Source organism: Cherax quadricarinatus, chromosome 47 (assembly GCF_038502225.1).
Source record: "Cherax quadricarinatus isolate ZL_2023a chromosome 47, ASM3850222v1, whole genome shotgun sequence".
Taxonomy (NCBI): domain Eukaryota; kingdom Metazoa; phylum Arthropoda; class Malacostraca; order Decapoda; family Parastacidae; genus Cherax; species Cherax quadricarinatus.
The window spans coordinates 1,241,675-1,265,101 of NC_091338.1; the positions used below are offsets into that span (position 1 = coordinate 1,241,675).

Here is a 23,427-nt window from a genome sequence, read left to right on the forward strand (position 1 = left end):
GGTGAGGTAAGAACAGAGAGCAGTCTCTCAAATGTAATACAAACTGTGGAGAATGCCCACAAAAATCCAAATAAATAACTACAAAAAGCAAAACATGGTTTACAAAAGGTTTTCTCAGGTCAAATATAAAGAAAATAGTAGAGCAGTACTATGCAAACCTCACAAGAATAATTAAAAGTATTTAAATAAAATTACTATATTAACAGATTTATGATTCCAAAGAAGACACAGTATTAAAAACTTTTAAAACCCTTTCCCAAATTCTAGGGTAAAAAAATGGTGAAAAAAAATACAAATAATCCTATCCAGAGCAAAGGAACCCCCTCGTTCAACTGACAATACTGGGATCAAGTTCAACAATTTCTTCTCTACAGTAAGAACTAACATTTCAAACAAAATCCCAGAGGCTCATACCAACATCAGTAGCTATCGTACCAATAATTACCAACAATCCTACTCAATTCCTTCAACAACTTCTGAAACATTAACATTAAGCACTTGAAAAAAATTCACCTAGAATCACAAAAGAAACATCCACCATTATCTACATAAAAGCTGCAATAGTAGTATCTCCATCCACTTCAATAGTTGAACACACGTTTTAAGACTGACTCCATAATTATTACAGACAAATAGCTAAACTAACAATGCAGTAAAAAAAAATCCGAGAAAGCAATTCACAACCAGCTGTACTCTTATTTAACCAAACAATGTGCTAACTCCTTGTCCATTTTTATTCAGACCTTAAAAAAAAGTTATGATAATGCCTGACAGTTTATGCTGCACTTGAAAGAAACAAGAAAACTAATGGACTTTATTGATTTGCATAAAGTTTTTAATATTGTTGACCACAATATTTTTTCTTTGCAAACTTAATCACTATGGACTCTCAGAGTACAGCTACTTCAAATCTTACAGACAAAAGATAATTAGTCATAAATGACACTTTTTTGACTATCCAACCAAGTAAATTTGGTGTACCTCAGGTTAGAGTCTTGGGCCCTCTTCTCTTCCTCATCAATGACTAGTCAAATGCCTGACTTTAAATACTAGTCTATAGTTAACAATGAATTATAAGAAAAGGTCTACATCTGGATGATAAACTCACCCCTTAATAGAAAAAAAAAATTAGATCTAACTTCAACCATCAAAATTAATGAATCTGAAGTAGACAAAAAAGTTAAGGGCAAGTTTCTAGGTCTGCTCAAAGCTAATGCTCATATCCAGCTCATTTCACACAATAAAAACTATAGGAATACTCTCCAAAATCCACTATTACGTTCTCCAATATATACTACTAACACTACTTCTCAATCATTTATTCACACCTTGCCTATGCAATCTGTGTTTGGCATTCTACCCCACCTATCCACCTCAAACCAATTATCACACAACAAAGAGAAGTTATGAGAATCATGACAATTACAAATTTTGGGCAACAGACAACACATTAATTTAAATCCAAAAGCCTACTAAAAACTACTGCCATATGTACTACTGCTCACTTCATGTGTTCAAAACACTACACTGTAATGCTGACCCCAAGACACCACCTGGAAACTGTGAAAGAACACACAGGTATGACATCTGAAACAAATACCTCTCTGATATTCTTTGTGTTTGCTTGAACCTCTACAGAAAATAAAAAGGTCAAAAATGTGGACTAACTTGCAAGATGAATTAAAAAGTTGTAACTTTCTTAATGATTTCAAACAAAAATTAAAAAAAAAAAATTGTGCCTACCTTCATTTCATTATTTTCTTATTTTCATTTTTAATATTTTGCAATTACATTTCAGCCCAACGATATATTTAAATGTTATGCCTGTTGCTAAAAATTTAATTTTCACTTAAATTTGTATTACGTACAATATTATTCACTTTTACATTTCAGTGTATCTTACATTCATACACACTGTCCTGTTTTATTTTTATACAGTTAGTATTAGTCCTAGCTTAAGACTGCCCAACATCTTATGTGTAACTAATGGGGTTTTCACTAAGATATTTACACTGTTAAATCTATTGTAATTGCTGTATTAACTTGAGAAATAGTTGCTTGTCCCATGTCAGTCATCAGTTAACCCTGTTTAGTTTCTACATCGTAAATTAAGTCACCAGTTGTGTAAGGCCCAAATCCTGTGACCTACCAAGGTAAGCTTCTGTTCCTCAGGCACCACCACCCGGTATGAGACGTCGTTGATGATGAGGTCAAAGTTGCTCATGAGAAGAGATTCGATGCTGTCTGAGGAGGAGATTCTCACTCCATCTGTAAGATATCACTGAGGCTAGAGACAAGATAATGAATACAATATGACTAAGACTGAAAGTGTTTTTATACAAAAAAATTATTAGTTAAATAGATATAAAATTTAAGATAAGTAAATCCCACATAAAAACATTAGTACATTATTTATCTACAGCTTACAGGAATAAATATATTCACCTATTATTTGCTGTATATGTACATTCCCCCTCCTCCCCCAATTTATGCTATTTTGCTTTGTGCAAATCCACTTTCATGAGGTGACCCTGTCTATTAGTAATTTGTTACATGCAGTATAAAGGCACTTTTATGCAATCACCCAAGCCAGTCATCAATAGATTTTTTAGCAATATCTCTTAAAATCACTCCTAACTGGTGAGGTCAAATATTCAATTTTCGATCTTGACAAATAAAACTTCCATCAGTGGAAACCTTGCATCTGCTGATTTCAGAAAATTTGTTTAACACGAATGATGAAGATTAATACCCAAGTTATGATGTTCCAAATAAATGTTTATTGTCCTTTTAACACAAAATGACCTCACTCATTATCTCCTGACTTTCCTTACACTTGGTGTCCCATTCACCTAGCAAGCAAGTAGGTACCTGGGTGTTAGTCACCTGGTGAGAGTCGCATCCTGGAGAACAAGACTGAGGACCCCAACAGAAATACTGTAAGACAGACAGTCCCTCAATGACACACTCATGAGATATATGGGTTGGGGGCAAAGGATTGTGTGACTGGGGGGATGTAGGTAGAGGACTGGGTTAAGTTGTGGGTGGTGTAGTTTGGGGTAAGGATTTGGGGAGGAATGTGGGAGGGGTAGGGTTTTTGGAAGTAATCTACCTGGAGTCTACCTGGAGGGTATTCAGTGGATCAATACCCCCACAGCTCGGTCCATGACCTGACTTCCTAGTGGATCAAAGCCTGATCAACCAGGCTGTTACTGCTGGCCACACAGTCCAACGTACAAACCACAGCTCGGCTGATCCAGCACCAACTGAAAATATCCGTCCAGCTCCCTCTTGAAGGCAACCAGGGGCCTATTTGTAATTCTCCTTATGCATGGTGGGAGGCTGTTGAACAGTCTTGGGCCCCAGACACTTGTGGTGCTTTCTCTTAGTGTACCAATGGCACCCCTACTTTCTACTGGTGGTATTTTGCACTACTTGCCAAGTCTTTTACTTTTGTAGGGAGTGATTTCTGTGTGCAGATTTGGGACCATTCCTTTTAAGATTTTCCAAGTGTAGATTATGATACATCTCTCTAGCCTTCATGCCAGCGAGTACAAGCAAAGTGCTTCCAAGCGTTCCCAGTAGTTGAGGTGTTTGATGGAACTTGTATGTGCAGTAAAGGTTCTCTGTATACACTCTAGATCTGCAATTTCACTTACTGTGAACAGAGATGTTAATGTACAGCAATATTCCAGCCTAGAGAGAACAAGTGATTTGAAAAGGATCATCATTGGCTTTGCATCTCTTGGTTTTGAAAGTTCTCATTATCCATCCTATCATTTTCTTTGCAGTTGTGATCGTGGAACTGTTGTGACCCTTGAAAGTGAGTGCCTCAGACATTACCATTCCCAGGCCCCCCACATTAATTTTCCACTTTATTGTATGATCAGAGTTATGATCAGAGTTTGTAGTATACGTACTCAGTTCTAGTTATTATCTCCTCAAGTTATCCATAACATAGTAGTTGGAATCTGTCTTCACCGAACATCATATTGTTTTCTGTTGCCCAATGGAAAATTTGGTTTGTATCTACTTGGAGGTTAACCATGTCCTCAATAGATGACAGTCTCGTGCAGATCCTAGTATCGTTTGCAAAGGATGACACTGTGTTGTGGATTACATCTCTGTCTATGTCTGATATGAGGATGAGGAACAGGATGGTGGTGAGTACTGTGCCTTGTGGAACAGAGCTTTTCGCTATGGCAGCTTCCAATTTAACTCTGTTGACCACTATTCGTGTTCAGTTGGTTAGAAAGTTGAAGATACATCTCCCCACTTTGCTCATTATTCCTTTAGCACGTATTTTGTGCACTATTACACCATGATTGCACTTGTCAAAGGCTTTTGCAAAGTCTGTGTATATTACATCTGCATTCTCTTTTTTCCAGTGCATCCAAGACCATATCATAGTGATCCAGTAGTTGTGAGAGGCCGGAGTAACCTGCTCTGAACCCATGTTGCCCTGGATTGTGCAGTTTTTGGGAATCCAAGTGGTTTGCACTCATGCTTCTTAGCACTCTTTCAAAGATTTTAATGATGTGGAACGTTAGAGCTACTGGTCTATAGTTCTTAGCTAATGCTTTGCTGCCACCTTTATGGAGTGGGGATATATCCATTTTTTTAGTGACTGTGGAAGTTCACCTATGTCTAAGCTCCTTCTCTATAGTATTCTTAGGGCATGCGAAAGGGGTTTCTTGCAGTTCTTAATGAACACAGTTCCACGAGTCTGGGCCTGGGACCGAGTGCATGGGCATGTTGTCAACGACTTTCTCAAAGTCTATTGGAGTTAGGGTAATATCAGAAATCTGGCATACATTGATGGAGTTTTGAGGCTGATTCATGAAAAAATCATTTAGATTGTCAATCTTTAGACTGATTAGTGGCTCATTAAACACAGTCATATTGGGATTTCAGTATCTCACTCATTTCTTTGTTGTCATCTGTGCAAGTCCCATCCTGTCTGAGTAAGGGCCCGATACTAGATGTGGTATTTGCCTTGTTTTCGGCATATGAAAAATATTTCGAATTTCTTTCCGTTTCACTAATCACTTTCGGCTCCTCCTGTCTCTTCTGGGTCCTGTAAGAGTCCTTTAAGTTAGGTTTGATACTGTCCACTTCCCTGGTCAGCGCTTCCTTCTGTGTATCAGATAATCTAGCGTTCTTGAGGAGCTCGGTGATTCTTCGTCGTCTTCTGTAGATGGAGCGTCTCTCTCTCCAGTTTACTTCTTCTATTCTTAGGGAAATATGCCATGAACATACTTCAGCTGCCAGGAAGTTGATCCTTTCAAGGCACTGGTTTAGATCCATTTTATTTAACATATCTTCCCAACATGTTTAATTTAAGACATGGTTCACCTGGTCCCAGCTGATGTTCTTGTTGAAGTTGTAATTGGTGAAAACACCTTCACAGCTACATGAATTTTGCTGATCAGGATCCCTGTGCATTTAAGTACCTCATTCCAATAAAAATGAATGACAAATTACAACCCCCTTCCCCACACATGCACACAAAAAGTTAAATTAGCAAACAATAAAAGCTACAAATGTGAATAAAATACCACATACAAATAATGTCATACGCCATCACACAAACCTTCTCATACCAAGTTAAAATAACCAGCATCATGTAAAAACCCTATAAAATTATTATCTAAATTCTCACCTAAAGTTCCCTGGCACCTCAGCAATTATAAAAACCATGATGACAGTTTGTCCATGGCCTAAGGCATAGACAAACAATTAAAATGTGTAGATATGGGGGGGGGGGGCAAGAGTACATGCAAACCGGTGGTTATGAGTGAGATTGGTGTGCCTGATCCTCAATCAACCGATTCGTCGGTATTTTATACCATTTATTTCCATCGATTCGTCTCATAATGCAGAGTCCTATCGCAGGAGGAATCAATCAATCAAGTTTATTCTTTATAAGGATTACATTGCGGGGTCAAACACCCATGTCCTGCTGGGCTCTGCATAACTGGCTCCTGATCAGTAGGGCCCACCACTTCCAAATGGCATCTGTGGATATGGTCCATGAAGTCAATATGGCAAAAGTTTAATACAGATTTAACCTTTACCTCAGCATCTTCTAATTCATTTCCTGGGACATCGATAAGGCCAGGACACTAACAGAGCTCCACATCATTGTGTCGTGTGTAGAGATGAGCGCACAGGGTAGCATACCTGGCCAGGGCAGACAAGTGAATTCGTTTGGATAGGACCAAAGGTTTGGGTAGGGATAAAGGTTTGAGTTAAAACCGAACCATTCCAGGATGCTGGAAATGGGTTCATAAACTAGGGTCCTAAGGCTCTTGAATCCAATCGGATGTGGGGGTGGGGGTTCTAGTTATGAACTAAATACAATCGAACAGCAGGAGGAAGAAAAAAAAAACAGGCAACCATTAAATGTAACCCTTAGAGGACATCCAATTATTCGTTCATTTTAAAGCAAAAGAAGTAAATTCTCATTTCTATACCTTGACAGGAATTTAAAATCAACACTCACATCCATCAAATAACCAAGGTTTTCAAAACAGTGGACATCCGAAGATACGTTACTATGTACCTCAAACAGAATTTCTCTAATACATTCTTACCTCACCCAGGTAATGTCTGCCTTGGGGATCTACTACATGTAGCACAGCGCCTAAAGCTAAGATGAACTCGGCAAAGGAATGATCATTTAAATGCTAGACAACATAAGGAAGATCCATGACAAAACACCTCATTGTTAATTATAAGATATCTAAAATCTTGAGGTTGTATCCACATTTTGCATCGACTAGATGAATTAATTTATTCTGAGGAGAATGTAACTCAAATGTGATAAAATTTAGTGTTAATATGATCATTTTTTTTAAATTGTATTTCATACTGTGTGGTGTACATCAACTACGTATATGAAGCAACTGTAAAATACAATGTGGCTAATATTTCTTTCAAGTGGTGTTACAATACTCAGTGGGGTCTGACAAAGACCCACTGTAACATCTGTATTTTTTTTTTTTTTGCGTTACCGCTCACAGGATGAGCTGCGGGTGCACAACTTGTCACTCAGGCGGCACAACTCAAACCTTTAAAAATACACTACTTCAAAAATTTAAATTTGTTCAACATACATAACATTCATACTACTGAAGATATATATAATAAATAATATAGATATATATAATAAATAATAATATATATATATATATATATATATATATATATATATATATATATATATATATATATATATATATATATATATACCATTTTAATGTTCAATCAGAAAACTATATTGCGTTATATTATATTACAAGTTCATAAATTATATCCACTTACTCTTGTACAACTAGACAATTCCAATATTTTTATTTAATGAAGCATGTTGTAACTTATATTTTCTTTAACTTCGGCTATTACCGTGTATATATTTAAAAATAAATCAAAGTATGTAGTTCTTAATCTAAGCCTAGACTAAGCTTTCCCCTAAATGCTGTACATTCTATGGATTTTCTAATTATTGAATATTTTGGAAATACAGTAATTGGAAATAAAGAATCTAAATCTAAACTTAACCTAAATCTAAGGTGGAACCTTGTTGCCTAAACCCTGCCAAAGCCCCCTTCCCCTCCCCTCATACACACCGTGTGCCGTGATCCGACTCCTGCAACCATACTATATAGGCGAGTACCCCTACACACCCCTACCAGCAGAATCAAAGGCAACAGGCTCTCCTTACACCTAGAGGGTGCTTATGCATAATTCCTAGACCAATTGCCCAGAAGGTTGATGATTAACGCCCCAGGGAAGAAAACGGAAACTTCATCACTGATGCTCAAGAAATCAGGTCAGGTGGACCCAAAGGCTTAAACACCGACAGAGCCAGACTACCCATTCTGAGTCAACACAGTAGGAAAAAGGGGAAGTTGATGAAGGGCGCCCCAGACCACTTGCCCAGTGGGCCATGTATGACGAGGACAAACGTTCCAGGAAGAGAACGGGGGAATTTGTCACCGATGCTCAGGACCCGTAGAGGGAATCACTGCAGTCCACCAACGTACCGCGAGTCTCTGCCAATGTGTCCTCCTTTTGTTTGGAGTTAAAGGACCACTGACAGTTTACGCGGCATCCAGAAGTCTCGGATAAAAAAAAAAAGTAAAACAAAGAAAATAAGAAAAATATACAGGAAAGAAGTAAAAACAAGATCAGGAAGAATAAGAAGGTACGATACCGTGACTAGAACCATACACAAAGAACCAACACATACACAAAATTATGGCGAGGTTTCGGTCCAACCTGGACCATTAACTAGTCACACAGATGACCGAAACATCATAAATTTCATTCTTCTATATGCTGGTTATTTGTGTAAATGAAGGAGACAAAGCGAGAGTGGGAACATAAAGGTCACTAACCTGTGGTTTTAAGGACGACCCTGTCAATGCCGTGGTCCTCGTGGGTGAGTTGGTGCACCAGGTCCTGGACCGTGTGGGTCACGGGCCGCAATGTGAAGCGACACAGGTCTCTCCTGGAGGGCAGCGGCACTGTCAGCTGCGGCAGGCCATTGCACACTGCTACTGTCACACCTGCAACACACCATGAAACACTAGTATCCCCTCTGCATCATGAAACACAAATATAAGTTTTGCAACAGTGAAATACTAATGTCCCCTTTGCAACAAAGAATTCATTTGCATTCCTGATATTATTCATGATTTATAAGCTGATGGTTCATTAAGAGTATCTTCAAAACACTTGACTCAAGATCACATATGTCCGTGGGATGTTAGTATAAAGTGGCCGGCAAGTGGACAAAATAGCCTGGTTTAATAATAGGTGTCGCAAACCCTTTCTCTGGACAGCAGTCATTTTTTTTACGGAGGCACATAATGAGTCCAATGACTGGGCCCAAAGACTGTATTAGCTAACGCAGCAGCGGCAGTGGCGGCTGATTTAGCGAGCACAATGACACAACTAGCTCCAGGATGACTATAAGAACCACTCATTCCGTACCTTAAACTCACTGGTAATTTAGAGAGTCATCAGTGTATGTGGGACGTTATCTTTCACTCGTGCCTCGCTTCATCATTGCCAGTTCATTCTGTCAAAACAACCCTCTATTTACCACCGGTAAACAAGAGTGGGGTAGAAGAATGACGTGTTGATGAGAGGGAGAGGAGACGGAGGGAGAGGCTGTGTATATGTGTGTGTAATAATAATAATTATAATATATATATATATAGGGAAGTACCACCTCTATAGCTGGAATGGGGACCCTCATCCTCAGAGAAGACAATAAACGTACCTCAGAGAAAACTCAAGGTTCTCCCCGGAGCTGTTTGAATATTTTCTTCTCCTACCACCCCCTATATATTTTTTATTCTATGTGAACATTTATTAATAAACAAAATACATTTACAGAAAAAAACATAAACATGAATACAATGGCACAAAGTATCAAAGATGATGAATTTCCTCCAGCTCCTCCGAGGCTGGACGTGAGCCAAGTATGCAGCAAGCATTTCCCCTCTGGATGGCGACGCTGAGGCGCTGGAACATGAAAGTGGCTGCCCTTGGGTCCCTGGTGGTGTCGATGAGTCTGGAACCCAATTCTTTAAGGAAACGTGTGGCATTTTTTCCCCATGATCCCAAGGTCTCTGATCCCACTGGGACAAATTGATACTGTTGGCTAATGTCCCTGTACTTGCTGATCTTGTACTCCTCCCTGTGGTCAGCAGCTCCTCCCTGTCGCCCCACACTGTGATGGATATAGGTGTCAGCCAGTGTGGACACACAGGTATAGTCCCATGCTAAGAGCTTGCCATTCTTCCAAGGATAGATGGTGATCCCGTCGGGGCGGTTTGCTGGGTTGTGGGTATTGTTTGCTGCAAGTGATCGTGGCTCCCTCTCGGCAGGGCATCCAGCTGTAGCAAGGGTTCTCTTAATGATGTCGTTGACCTCACTGTGTCTTGCATACCAGCCCTTGGTTTTGGAACAGTTAAGACCATGTAGACCGTATTGGTCTGCTTGCACTTCGCCGCAAATACACATATATTCTGTGTGAATTGGGGCAGCAAGGCGCAGAGCCACTGCAATACGGAGGGTCTTAGGGTCGAGTCGCGTTCCCATTGCCGATATGGGAACTGTTTGGAGGAAGTCCCCGGAGTGAGGTGCACTCACAGCCTGGAGACGGGCAATCTCCCTATCTGATGTTGCAGCCCTGAGCATGTTGGCAAGCACCTTTTCAGCAATTGGGCTATCCCAGCTTGACTGTTTGTGAGCCAGTGCTGCACTAGGGTTTGGTGCTGGAGCAGCAAGAGTCTCCCATTCGGTGATGGCACTGACATAGCTAGGGTCTTCTATTCCTGCTGAGTCACTGAGGGTGTCAGGAAGAATTTGTCTTATCAACTCGTTTGATGCAATGGAAGAGGATAGGAAAGCTGGTAGAGCAATCTGGGAGGATCTGCGTACTCCTAGCCCTCCAAGCCTGACCGGAAGTGAGGCTTGCAACCACTGTCCATCGTCAAGGGAAAGATTCAATACACTCTCTAGCATGGCCTTCAGGAGAGAGTCATATTCCTTGAGTTTTGGACTGCTGAAGGCTGGGGAGCATCTCAGAAAATAGGTAAGTTTTGGGGTTGACAGGCACCTGGTGAGTAGGTAGAAGGCATCGAGTGTGTCAATGTCTTTCATCCTGCTTTCCATCGTCCGGAGGTCTGAGACTTTTTTTCCTAGGACCAGATCGATGGCATTGGACCCAAGAGGAGCACCGAGGAGAGTGCTATTGGCTGGATCAATGGCTCGTGCTCCTGGTAAAACGGTACTAATATATATATATATATATATATATATATATATATATATATATATATATATATATATATATATATATTTATATATATATATATATATATATATATATATATATATATATATATATATATATATATATATATATATATATATATATATATATATATTATATATATAAAGGCGTCAGTACAAAAGAGGGTGGAAACAAAGATATGAACACTGACATTTTTAGAATGCCTAGAGATTTCATATTACACCGTTGTACAACTTCTGACTTTCTTCTTTCAACCATCCATTTTTTTTTCATGTAATATCTAAAGTTTAATTATAGTGGCAAGTTAAAGTTTGCTTCACCATTGCCAGCTGCTGCCTCTCTCATCTCTCCATTTTTTTTTCTTTCTCCATACTCAGGTAAATGGAACCCACACGCAGAACTTCAGAAGATGTATCTGAAAGATGAAATAGGCAAGCTTTTTGCTTGGAATAACACAATTGATGGTGAAAATTACGCAACAAGGAATCTCCGGCAACGATTTTAAGGTTAAAAGCCTTTCTTTTACCGTATTCTTTGTAAATAGTGCACTGTGGGGAGGCCTTTTACCAAACACTTTCATACATAATATATATATATATATATATATATATATATATATATATATATATATATATATATATATATATATATATATATATATATATATATTATATATATATATACATATATATATATACACACACACACACACACACACACACACACACACACACACACACACACACACACACACACACACACACAGTTTACTTTAATCAGTATTTTAATTATTAAAGAATTATTGATGTTTGTGCATACATGAATTGCGGATCACATGACCCTGGCGCAGTTGATAAGCTTTACACCAAACTAATGTGTTGACCACAAGCGTAATAAAGCCGGCCAATCACTATTAGGAGGCAGTGGTGGGACAGGAAAACCAGTGCCACTAGCAACACCATTACCTACTTCCTACCTTTCTCCTCCCTCGCTGCCCTCTTCCTTCCTCATCTCTCTCCTCCACCACTCCTCTCCACCCTCTACGGATCTTCCTCCTTCGCTTCCTTCTTCTCATCTCGTGAGTAAAATCGTAATTTTATCCAGAACTTTCCTTCATACCATGTTTACCCACGCTTAACTTAGATGACTTCCTTTATTGAATCCATTACCTTCCATGACTTCATTTACAATCTCCTGTCATGATTTCCCTTATTATTTCCCCTGATGACTCTCCTTGAAAATTAATGGTTCGTTCTAATAACATAACACCAGATTTCCATCCTTTGATGACTTCCATTTAAAAAAAAAAATTACCTTAATAACTTCATGAATCCATTGATTTTCTGTCGGGTCACTGTATGTAGACGACCCGGCGAATATAAGACAAATTAAAAGAACATAAATGCAGCTAATGTGAAATTTGATCGTGGCAAAGTTTCGCTCTCCAAGAGCTTAATCAAACAGTTATAAGCAATACAAGGACACAGGGTATATATACATAGGTACCACATGAGGTGGAAGAGTAATTCTACCATTACAAGACACAAGACATTGGTTTCCCTGAATACAAAACAACACTCGACGGTTCGCTTCATTTGAGGATTTTCTTTGATAACGTTAGATTAAAACCCTGATGACCCTTGCCGCTGCTTCTGGCATCGACCAGTGTTAGCTCATTATAACTCACTTGGTTTAACTTGGATTTTTATGTTTAGCTAATCAGGTCCAGACTTCTGAGTACCTGGTATAAATACTGGTCACTGATACATAACATAAGAAGGAACACTGCAGAAGCCTAATGGCCCATTCGAGGCAGGTCCAAGTCACCTCCCGGCTTAAACCCACCTAATTAGGTCAGGTCACATCCACTTAAGGAAGGAGCACGGCATCAGATCTATTAGTACAAGCTAGTCAGGCCCAACTTACACCCATTCGTATATTTATCTAACCTCTTTTTAAAACTACACAACGTCTTAGCTTCTATAACGGTACTCGGGAGTTTGTTCCACTCATCCACAACTCTATTACCAAACCAGTGCTTTCCTATATCCTTCCTGAATTTGAATATTGGTGTTGTTGTTTAGAAAGGCACTGAGTAAAGACTTGATCAGAAGTGATCAAGGTCCTACGACCGAAATGTTCTGTTTTCGTGCTTGTTCACTGTCATTATGGGCACGTCTAGAGTTTTCATTCTCGCGCTCCTCGCTACATACCCATTAACAGACTTAGGCTCTTAATTCAGGTACTGGTAAGAGGTTGTCAGGTCTTGTGTCGAGTGACTGCCGTGGCTAGTGTTAATTGCAACAAATTCTGCAATAGCAATTAATTAATCAAACTGTCTCGACAGTTATCATTCTTTCGGCAACAATTACTGCTGAGGAATTTATTAAAATAATTAACCCAGGACAGTTAACAGCAAAGTAAGCCAAACAAAGTGGCTTATATTTTCCTCCAGGATGATCCCCAATTGTCGACTAGCTCTATGTTTTTTTTTTTTTACTGCTACGTGATCAGGGATAACAGTTGCTAGATTTTTCCATACATCTCATGCAGCCGAAAACTGAATAGTTGTCCTGAGGTTGTGAGCCAAAAGCACAATAACTGAACTACGAGATGTCATGATACTACTACAACGGCCGCTTTTCTATTTATTATTTCTGACACCACTGCTGCTGATGCTTCTGACTCTGCTGCTGTTGCTTTTGTTGCTGTGCTGCTACTGCTGCTGTTGTACTTGTTGCCACTACCGTACGTTCCGCTGCTTTCCCCTGTATAACTGATACCGCGGAGGGTAAAGAGAGATCCCAATTATCTCAGCCCAGTAAACCAGTGTTCAAACAAGAGGAGCTAATCATTCAACATGCTGTTTGCCAATCTAATATGCTCGCTTACCAATGTTGGCGTGTTTATAGTTTCGTCAACACTTCACTCTGTGGTGGTTGTCTTATCAAACATTCTTAGACTAACAGGATTATTAAGAACCTTGTCAATATTGGTACCCCTACAATATGGCCGTGACACGATAAACAGGGTCATGGAAGTGGTGTTACTATTTAACCTTACATAAACTCAACCCCGTGATTTCGTCACTGGAACTGCCTAAATACTCTTTTAGGACACACGGACACACACACGGACACGGACACGGACACGGACACACACACACACACACACACACACACACACACACACACACACACACACACACACACACACACACACACACAAAGTGCAAAGATTTGCAACAAGACTGGTCCCAGAGCTAAGGGGATTGTCCTACGAAGAAAGGTTAAGGGAAATCGGCCTGACGACACTGGAGGACAGGAGAGTCAAGGGAGACATGATAACGACATATAAAATACTGCGCGGAATAGACAAGGTGGACAAAGACAGGATGTTCCAGAGATGGGACACAGAAACAAAAGGTCACAAATGGAAGTTGAAGACTCAGATGAATCAAAGGGATGTTAGGAAGTATTTATTCAGAGTTGTCAAGCAGTGGAATAGCCTAGAAAGTGACGTTGTGGAGGCGGGAACCATACATAGTTTTAAGACGAGGTTTGAAAAAGCTCATGGAGTAGGGAGAGGACCTAGTAGCAATCAGTGAAGAGGAGGGGCCAGGAGCTATGAATCGACCCCTGCAACCACAAATAGGTGAGTACACACAAACACACTTTATGGTCGAGGACTAACCCATTCACCTTCCTGATGAGCAACAATAGCTTTTACTGCAACGTAACTCTCAATTACGCCTTCATATTAATGGGACTTTGACGATGCTAGGAGTTTACGACTTAAAAAAATGCGAAACTTTCTCGACTAATGCTTGGCCCACCTCCACTGACCTGGGCGACGTCAGGGTTTACTGCACACAGCTAAAATCTTTTCGTTAGAAAACATGGTTCTCCTCACCTCCCTGAGCATTTACAACCCATAGCATATCAGGAAGGTGTGAGTGAGGGGAGGAGGGGAATCTTGCTGGCTTAGAGGAGCCAGGGATAATGTAAGCCCAGGGAAGCCAACGATAGTGTGAGCCCTGGGGAGCCAGGGACAGTCCAAGGAATCAGGGACAGCGAGAGCCCAGGGAGTTGCGAGGGATGAGTGTATTAGCATACAGGTATGGCAGATATGGAGGCCGACCTTGACGTGTTTGTGGTCTGGTTAGAAACCTAAAGTGACCGCCTTTCTTAGGGTGATGTAGATTGTAGAGCATCGCACCAGTGCTCCCGCTACACGGAAGTATATTTTAGGTTTCTTGTGGTTACAACAACAAGCTTTTAGGACGTGGTTGTTCGTGGCTCACCTGCTGTTCTCTAGCCTCATGCACCAGGCGAGCACAACAACGTAAACACAACTGAGCACAATTCTACCAGTACAATGAATAACTAAAATGTAATGAGCACTTATCAATGCTCAATAATCACTCACATGGAGATAAACTCGGAAGATTGATTGATCTGTATATTTCGACCCCCTTCCGGGATCCTCTTCACCAGAAGAGGATCCCAGAAGGGGGTCTTCATGTGAGTTATTACTGAGTATACCAATACAACTGTACTAGTACAACCACACCAGTACAACCAGGTACTTACAAGACACGGACAACCAAAGACCTTTTATTGCAAGGCTTCACTTACACAAGGCTTCCTAACAATTAATAAATCCTCTTATATAATGAAACCTCACAATAAAAGCCTTCCTTTTGTTGTACATGTCTTTTCCATCAAAAAAATAATAGTACTTACAAATTATGCTGCATAAGACACACACACACACACGTGTGTGTGTGTGTGTGTGTGTGTGTGTGTGTGTGTGTGTGTGTGTGTTATATATAATATATATATATATATATGTATATATATATATATATATAATATATATATATATATATATATATATATATATATATATATATATGTGCCAAATAGGTAAATCTTACCAATTAGCAAGAACTCATTTAAAATTAAGCCCTTTCTAAAATTTTCTCTTATACGTTTAAAGATTGTTTTTCATTTATGTTAATGTATAAATCAATAATTTTGTACCAAAAGAACCTTAGAAAACTTACCTAACCTTATTATAATAAGCTCAATTTAATTTAGCTTAATCCAACCAAATATATTTTAGATAAGTTTACAATAATTTAATAATAAACACAATGAAATATATATTTTTTCGTTAGGTTCAGAATGATTTTTGCGAAATTATTGCATACACAATTTTTCGTTTGCCTTATTCGGCAAGAGCAGCCTTGTTATTTAAGTCAAAATTGAAGTTTTACCTGTTCGCAAAATACTGAATGTTATCTAAAATGCATTTCACATTGAGCAATTGTTTTTAAATGATTGTGGAAGATTGTCCTCACAATTCAAATATATTTTTAACAATCAACAAGCGAGAAATTGCTTAACTGTTTGTATAATGAAGTAGTTTATATACGTGTACAGGTCGTGAATTTCATACAGCATACATATTCATAAATTGGAAACATGTGCAACACACTGGCATCTTTACTGCCGAAACGGTCCGTCTGCGCAGCAGGCTTCTTCGTGGGAAAATAACCAGTTATATTCGCGGGAATGTAACTCCAGTCTTGTATTCCAATGGGAATATAATGATCTGGATGTGAAAGTGGTGGAAGCAGATTTAGTAATTAGTTTTACGTACAGGTATGACAGGGCCCAACTAGCTAGGAATCTATCAAATTGGTCGATAGTGAAAGACGCGGCAAGGACCGAGGAATCGAGCCCAACAACCCTAACTAACAATCAGTACTGATCTCACAGCTTATAATATACACTGAAAATATAGAGGCGCAGATTAGAAACGATTAATATCATAAATAAGAGTGATGGAACTCTGCGGTAGACTACGAGCCCATGCTAGGCAGGTCCAACTCACCTACTCATATACCCGTCCAATTTACATTTAAAGCTGCCCAAAGTTCAATGATATTATCTGGGAGTTGGTTCCGTTCATCCACAACTTTACTGCAAAACCAGTATTTCCCTATATCTTTTTTAAATCTAAATTTGTCCAACTTGAATTAACCGCTGCTAGACTTACTTTGTTAGATACTGTCAGCACCTTATTTATATCTCCTTTCTTTATTCCTATTTTTCATTTATACACTTTACTCGGTAAGTTTCCCCAATTCTAAGTCTTTCCTGAGAGCGTAAATTCAGTGCTGATTATGAAAGGTCTTAAGAAAAAACTTATCTCCCTGCTTGACAACATGAAAGTCGGAGCCATATTTCAAGTTTCCGGAATCCGTCTACCGTGTCGTGCTAAATTAAGAGCCACGCAGTCTATAACATGAAAAACCAAAAGGTGGCCACAGAACTTCAGTCCAGCTGAAGTGAGAGAGATGTAGAGAGCATGTCAGCAGTCAGGGTCCTGATGAGGGTTATATGAAACATTTCAATAAATCTCAAGACTGAAATTGACATTTATGACAATCTATTAAAGCTATGACTGATGACTATAATGATAATTGAGAAGTGCCAAATTGACACGATTCGGTAGTCTTACAATGTGCACATTTATGGTGGCAGTGGTGGGACACAGTCTGGCTGAGAGGAGCGACACATACCTACCTGACTGTGCCATAAGCCAGCTTTCACCCAGCACCTGCACCCACCTGCTCCTACCATGTGTTGTGACAATTATGTTGCCTGTAACATGCTTCCTGCACCTCGCTTTATCTCTCAGTCCCAGTGGGCCCCTTCCTCCACCTTGCTTTATCTCTCAGTCCCACGGAGCTCCTTCCTCCACCTCCTCCTCTTCCTCATCCTCCTCTTCGTATTACTGCTAATCTTCTTCCTCCTTTGATGCAACAGTATATATATATTTGTATTTTGATGTATTTTTCCAGACTTCAGAGATTAAGGCTCATCTTTGTGTACGATTTCTCTTTAAATCCTTTAATGTCGTATGTATGTGTGTGTGTGGGCGTGTGTCAAAGACTGTCAACAGTAACACACACTACTCAGCGATGTATAGTACTCGGACCGACCCCCCCCCACACACACACACATCAACCAAATAACTGCTGCAGCATATGGGCGCTTAGCAAACCTCAGAACAGCATTCCGACATCTTAATAAGGAGTCATTCAGGACCCTGTACACCGTGTACGTTAGGCCCATATTGGAGTATGCGGCACCAGGTTGGAACCCACACCTAGCCAAGCACGTAAAGAAACTAGAGAAAGTGCAAAGGTTTGCAACAAGACGAGTCCCAGAGCTAAGAGGTATGTCCTACGAGGAGAGGTTAAGGGAAATCAACCTGACGACACTGGAGGACAGGAGAGATAGGGGGGACATGATAACGACATACAAAATATTGAGAGGAATTGACAAGGTGGACAAAGACAGGATGTTCCAGAGATTGGACACAGTAACAAGGGGACACAGTTGGAAGTTGAAGACGCAGATGAATCACAGGGATGTTAGGAAGTATTTCTTCAGCCACAGAGTAGTCAGTAAGTGGAATAGTTTGGGAAGCGATGTAGTGGAGGCAGGATCCATACATAGCTTTAAGCAGAGGTATGATAAAGCTCACGGCTCAGGGAGAGTGACCTAGTAACGATCAGTGAAGAGGCGGGGCCAGGAGCTCGGACTCGACCCCCGCAACCTCAACTAGGCGAGTACAACTAGGTGAGTACAACTAGGTGAGTACACACACACACACACACACACACTTACCATACATAATCAATGAAGCTTCTCTATCACATACATCTCTCGAGCAGTAGATAATGGTCAGTATTGCAGGTGAAAGTTTAGTTTATCTTTATTATTGTTGAGAAATGGCATTACCAGCTAAGCTTAATTTATAAATATAAATATAATGAACACTTAGCTGATAAAATACAGCAAATCGTCTACACAGCCGCCCCTGCAGACGAGGTCTAGAAGCTGTCAAAACCATCTTTCAACGGGCTGTAAAGATTTATAATTTGTAAGATTATAAATTACCCCTAGGGGGTGTTATGTCAGCATATTTCATTCACTGATGGCTGACAAAATACATAACTGCCGACTATAGGTTGATTACAAACTCCTTGCGACTCAAGAACTGCGCAGTCCCCCGTACTACAAGAAATCTGTAACCTACCTTGCTCTTGTAGCGTGAGCTATGGTGTTCTTCACACCTTCGACAGATATCGGTGACTTGATAGAAGCTGAAGTGTCCTTGGATGTCCACGTCTTCCATAGTCTAGGAAAACGCACACTGGTACACTATGTTCCACAAGATTTGTCTTTATTGTTCACAATCTTATCACTAAAGAAGCTGATCACACTTCTCTTAAGTGTTTATTGTGTTTTGTGAGACACTTTGTTCACACTAACGCACAGATCGTTCTTTGTTGGTTATCCTGGCGCCAGTGTCACTCTCAGTAGAGTCAAAGTAATCTGAAGACACCACAGCGCCCCACGTCGTTACTCCCCTAGCACAAAAAGAAAGCTGACCTAGTACTTTTGCTTCCTTGCCACTTCCTCGAGTCAAGCAAAGCAGAATGTTTGATTCTTGCTGTCTAAAAGCATAGACAACAATGTCCACTATCTTTACTATGGTAATAAAATGGGAGCAGGATTTTCCTTAATTGTCCTGCTAAAGTAAGAGATGTACTGTCTCTTATTAAAATACACTCTGCAACACTCTGCAAGGAGCAGCAGTCACTTGACCACGTCGCATACTCGTACGGCATCTGTGATCAATTACTCACTGTAGCAGTAAACAAGACGCTTGCCCCTTCTGAGAGGGCTGGGCCCCTCAGGGCTGAAAGGAGCTGAAGGGGGCTGATACCCCCCTCCTGGAGAAAATTTCTCCACAATTATGCACCCCATACCCATCCTGTGGGTGGCAGTGAAAAAATTACAGAAGTACATAATGGGTCCAGGAACTGGGCCCCAAAGTTTTGATAGGTGAACAGCTTGCATGTTTTTATCTGGTCACAATCATGAACAAGTTACCAAGGTAATGCTTTAAGTATGAATCATTCACCAGGACAACTGCTATGATGTGCTGAAGAACAAAGGTGATTTCTGGGGTAACTCATCAAGGATGGAGAGAGAGAAAATGCCTGATTCTGGTGAAGGGTTCTTGATCCGAGGAACTGGAACTACTCTCCCGTTCACCGGGCGCTGTATGACCCCTACTAATTGAGCGCTTCCAGTGACTATAATAAGAGAACTTCATAAAATTCAAAGTCCGTCGCCTCCTTACGAAGCATTCCTCTACTGTTAAGCCAACACCAGGCTGACTACAAGCAGCCATCTACATCAATCTCTCACCAGGCAGGAAAAAAAAAAAAACAGCCACAGTCAAAGATCAGAGAGCAGTAACAACAGTCCCCACAACCCTCACAGATATACTCTACCAAGATAAACTAATCAATAAAACACAATGCCACAATTAAAAACTACGTCTCGACAGTCAGTGAGACGATAGTTCATCAGATAAAAACTATCGTACTGATTAAAGTCATTAATAAATAATCCGAATTAGGTAAATCGCTAATGAAGTAACTACTGCAACCGGCACTCACGGCTGCCTGCACCGCCACGCCTCTCCTCCCAAACTCTAGTGTCCTCACCTGAAACCAAGTAAACAGTACACTAATTGTACCGTCAACACCATGGACCACAGACAATCACACACACAGTGCGATAATCATGTGACAGGTTTCGTTACATCCTAGTTTTTTAAAACAAAATTGGATTCATCAGCAGTGTGCCTTTACCTTTTTCTATACGACAGTTACACAGTGGTAACAAAAGCTTACTATGTTTCCCTATTAAATTTCATTTGACAGATGGGGCTCACACAAGGCTGTTGAAATCTGTCAGCTTGAGCTGAGAGACTCCAGTATGAAATCTTAGGGACGGGGAAGTAGTATGATACTTCTCAGTGTATATAAACAGACATGCAGCTTTCAGTGTATATATCAAAAGCCTATGCGAACTTAGAACCTAACTTACCCATATTCTCAATTAAATAACTAAAGCTTAGTGTCGTAATACGAAATGCTTCTTTGACCAAGTCTGGCAGCTGAACTCCTCCTTTCTGAAGGTTTCGCTTACTGGCCACCCACTGCCGGTGGCTCTGGCTCGTGTATTACCTTTTATATATCTCCCTCACCAACCTTTGTTGCAGCTAGACTCCCTTTCATGCGCGTGTAATCTGCGATGTTTCCCCTCACGATAGCAACATGCTGGCGGTGATTGCGGTGTTTGCGGTGATTGCATCTACGCTTAATGCATTTCACGCTGGTGCTTCGCCGCCTCTTCACCCCGTTACTGAATCTTTTACTGCTAATGAAACACTCAGTCTTTTGCAGTGGTCTTACCAACGTTGTTTATTCACTGTCTCTATTATATTCTTGGGGAAGCGCTGAACTCTCAGGGATCACAACAAATTCCGTTAGTTAATCAGGTTCGATACGAGGGGAGGGCAGATCCATTTCCTTTGATCACATGGCCTGCAACATCATTAAGAAACTCATTCACGAAGAGGCTGTGTCGTTAATTCTCTCTTATCTCTCGCACAAGCAGGTTAAGCACGGCGTCTCTCTCAAGGATCTGTTAACTGCCTCTACCATAGTGTTTATGATATATTAGCTGTGTAACTGGCTATCTGTAGTTACAGTAGCAGAGTTATGTTGGTGTCCCGTCTTCAGGGTTTATAGTTCAACTGAGCGAAACATTAAGAGTGCATGTCCTAACATACCTACATGGAGTGTGTCTAATTAACGCAGATTCCTCGCTTCTCAAATATAAGAGTCCAATTTACAAACGTTAACGTTTATCCAATTCATATATCCGTACATAAGCTTTCGTTCTTCATAACACCAGTGTCCTTCACTTTCTTCATTACACTTCATTGTGTTCTTCACGTTATGACACCATATATTGTCTTTCACTCTCATGACTAATTACACTTTTTTCTCATGCGTGAAACACTGACTGTGAGCTTAAAATGGCAACATTTTATAAAAACAGCTGGGCTGCAAAGCCACAGTGACGAGAGAAGGAATTTTACCCGTGTCATACCTGAGACCAGCTTCCAGAGTTCTGCTCTCTTAGCCTGATTTGAGGCCAGTCGTTTGTCTAACATTTTTTTTAGTTATCCTAAGTTTACACATATGCTGGTATGTATGATAATCTACGTAACTGTATTTGTGTATACCTGAATAAACTTACTAATCCTGGTCAACCAGGCTTTGTTACCAGCGAACTACATACCTATCACAGCCTGGCTGATCAGGTACCTCTTTAGGACGACTAATTTCCTCTTGAAAAAACCTCTACCTATGTTCTGGCAGCACCAGTATCGCACTGCGGGTTACGGAACATAGCATTTGTATTTATGAATAAATTTGGATACAGTATGCTGCTGTCCTGCTCACAATGACAGTCACATAGCGGACATGTTTTCTTATATTATTCACCTGAGTATTAATTTCCAGGCCTCTGCCGGGAGCCTCTATGGTGGGAATACAAGTCAGTTATGTTGCCTTGTTATATTTCATCACACAGGATGGGTCTTGTACATCAGGTAATGAAATCTGTCAGTCTGAGTTGCTAAACCTAAGTAAAGTGATGAGGGTATCGTCAGTACTTCTACTCCGGGTTTAGTATCAACAACAGTTAGGTTAGTTTTGTTCCAGCAGAGCTGGACGGAACATACAGTAAATAGGAACGCGGGAGATACACAAGAAGAATGGGGAAGGTAATTCGTCAAGGTCATGTCCTCAAAAGAAAAATGTTGCAGGATACAAGACTGACTGGAGGGTGACCAGAGTCACTGTACGCTAGAACAATGTCCTGTGCTGTCAGTGCATGTGTTGCTGCACGGGTGTTGAAGTATCGTGTGGTGCGGGTGTTCAAGGTCGCCAGTGTACATCTTGTGTAAAATGCGAAGACTCAGCACCGTGATCTCTCTTGGGCAGCCACGCGGAGGAGCAATAATGTCCTGGAACGTGTCTTGGCTGCTCCACTGTGATCAAAGGAGACAACAGCGGAACTAAAAATATATATGTATATATATATATAAAACTACCTGTAGAAAACTACTTTGTTGTGATGTTAACCCGGAATGTTAGCAACCCAGGAAAAATTAACCAATGTGACTTGTTCAATTAAGGGCCTTTGGTTTCTTTCACAAGGTTGCGAACAGTCGACTAATACCCAGGTTAGGTTAGAGTTGTGAAAATTTCTACACGTGTCTTTTCTGCATTACAGTCAGTAGTAAGCCATGTATACCCGTGTATCCACTTACTGACAAATGAACAACTGTAAGTAAAGACGTCAAGAGTTCTAATCGTGTAGAGGCTGTGAAGGAGTTATATTCAGCACTTTCAGAGAGCAGGATGTAGACGGGTAGTGGGACTGAATAACACTTAGTGCTAGTGTTTCCCCAAAATGTTTTCAGAAACCACTACTTAACAGACAAGGGGGGCAAGTATTATTACATTGTATCATACACACTTTACGTCATGACCAACGTGTTAAGAAAAGGATAATTCTGTTGTTCCTTATCGTGTGTGTCATCAAAGTTATTAACGATGAAATCTAAAAACGACAATA

The 23,427-nt window shown here is 40.3% G+C and overlaps 1 protein-coding gene across 3 annotated transcripts in view; it reads right to left on the bottom strand.

The window, feature by feature from the left end:
• The window catches only part of MCU (mitochondrial calcium uniporter), a 498,142-nt gene that overhangs the window by 46,378 nt on the left and 428,337 nt on the right, over positions 1 to 23,427 (bottom strand). For all 3 annotated transcript variants that reach the window (XM_053787856.2, XM_053787857.2, XM_053787858.2), the window contains 2 exons: positions 8,403 to 8,573; positions 2,150 to 2,268 (listed from right to left, as the gene is read on the bottom strand). In XM_053787856.2, coding sequence (XP_053643831.1) covers positions 2,150 to 2,268; positions 8,403 to 8,573 — 290 coding nt within the window. The remainder of the gene's footprint in view (positions 1 to 2,149; positions 2,269 to 8,402; positions 8,574 to 23,427) is intronic.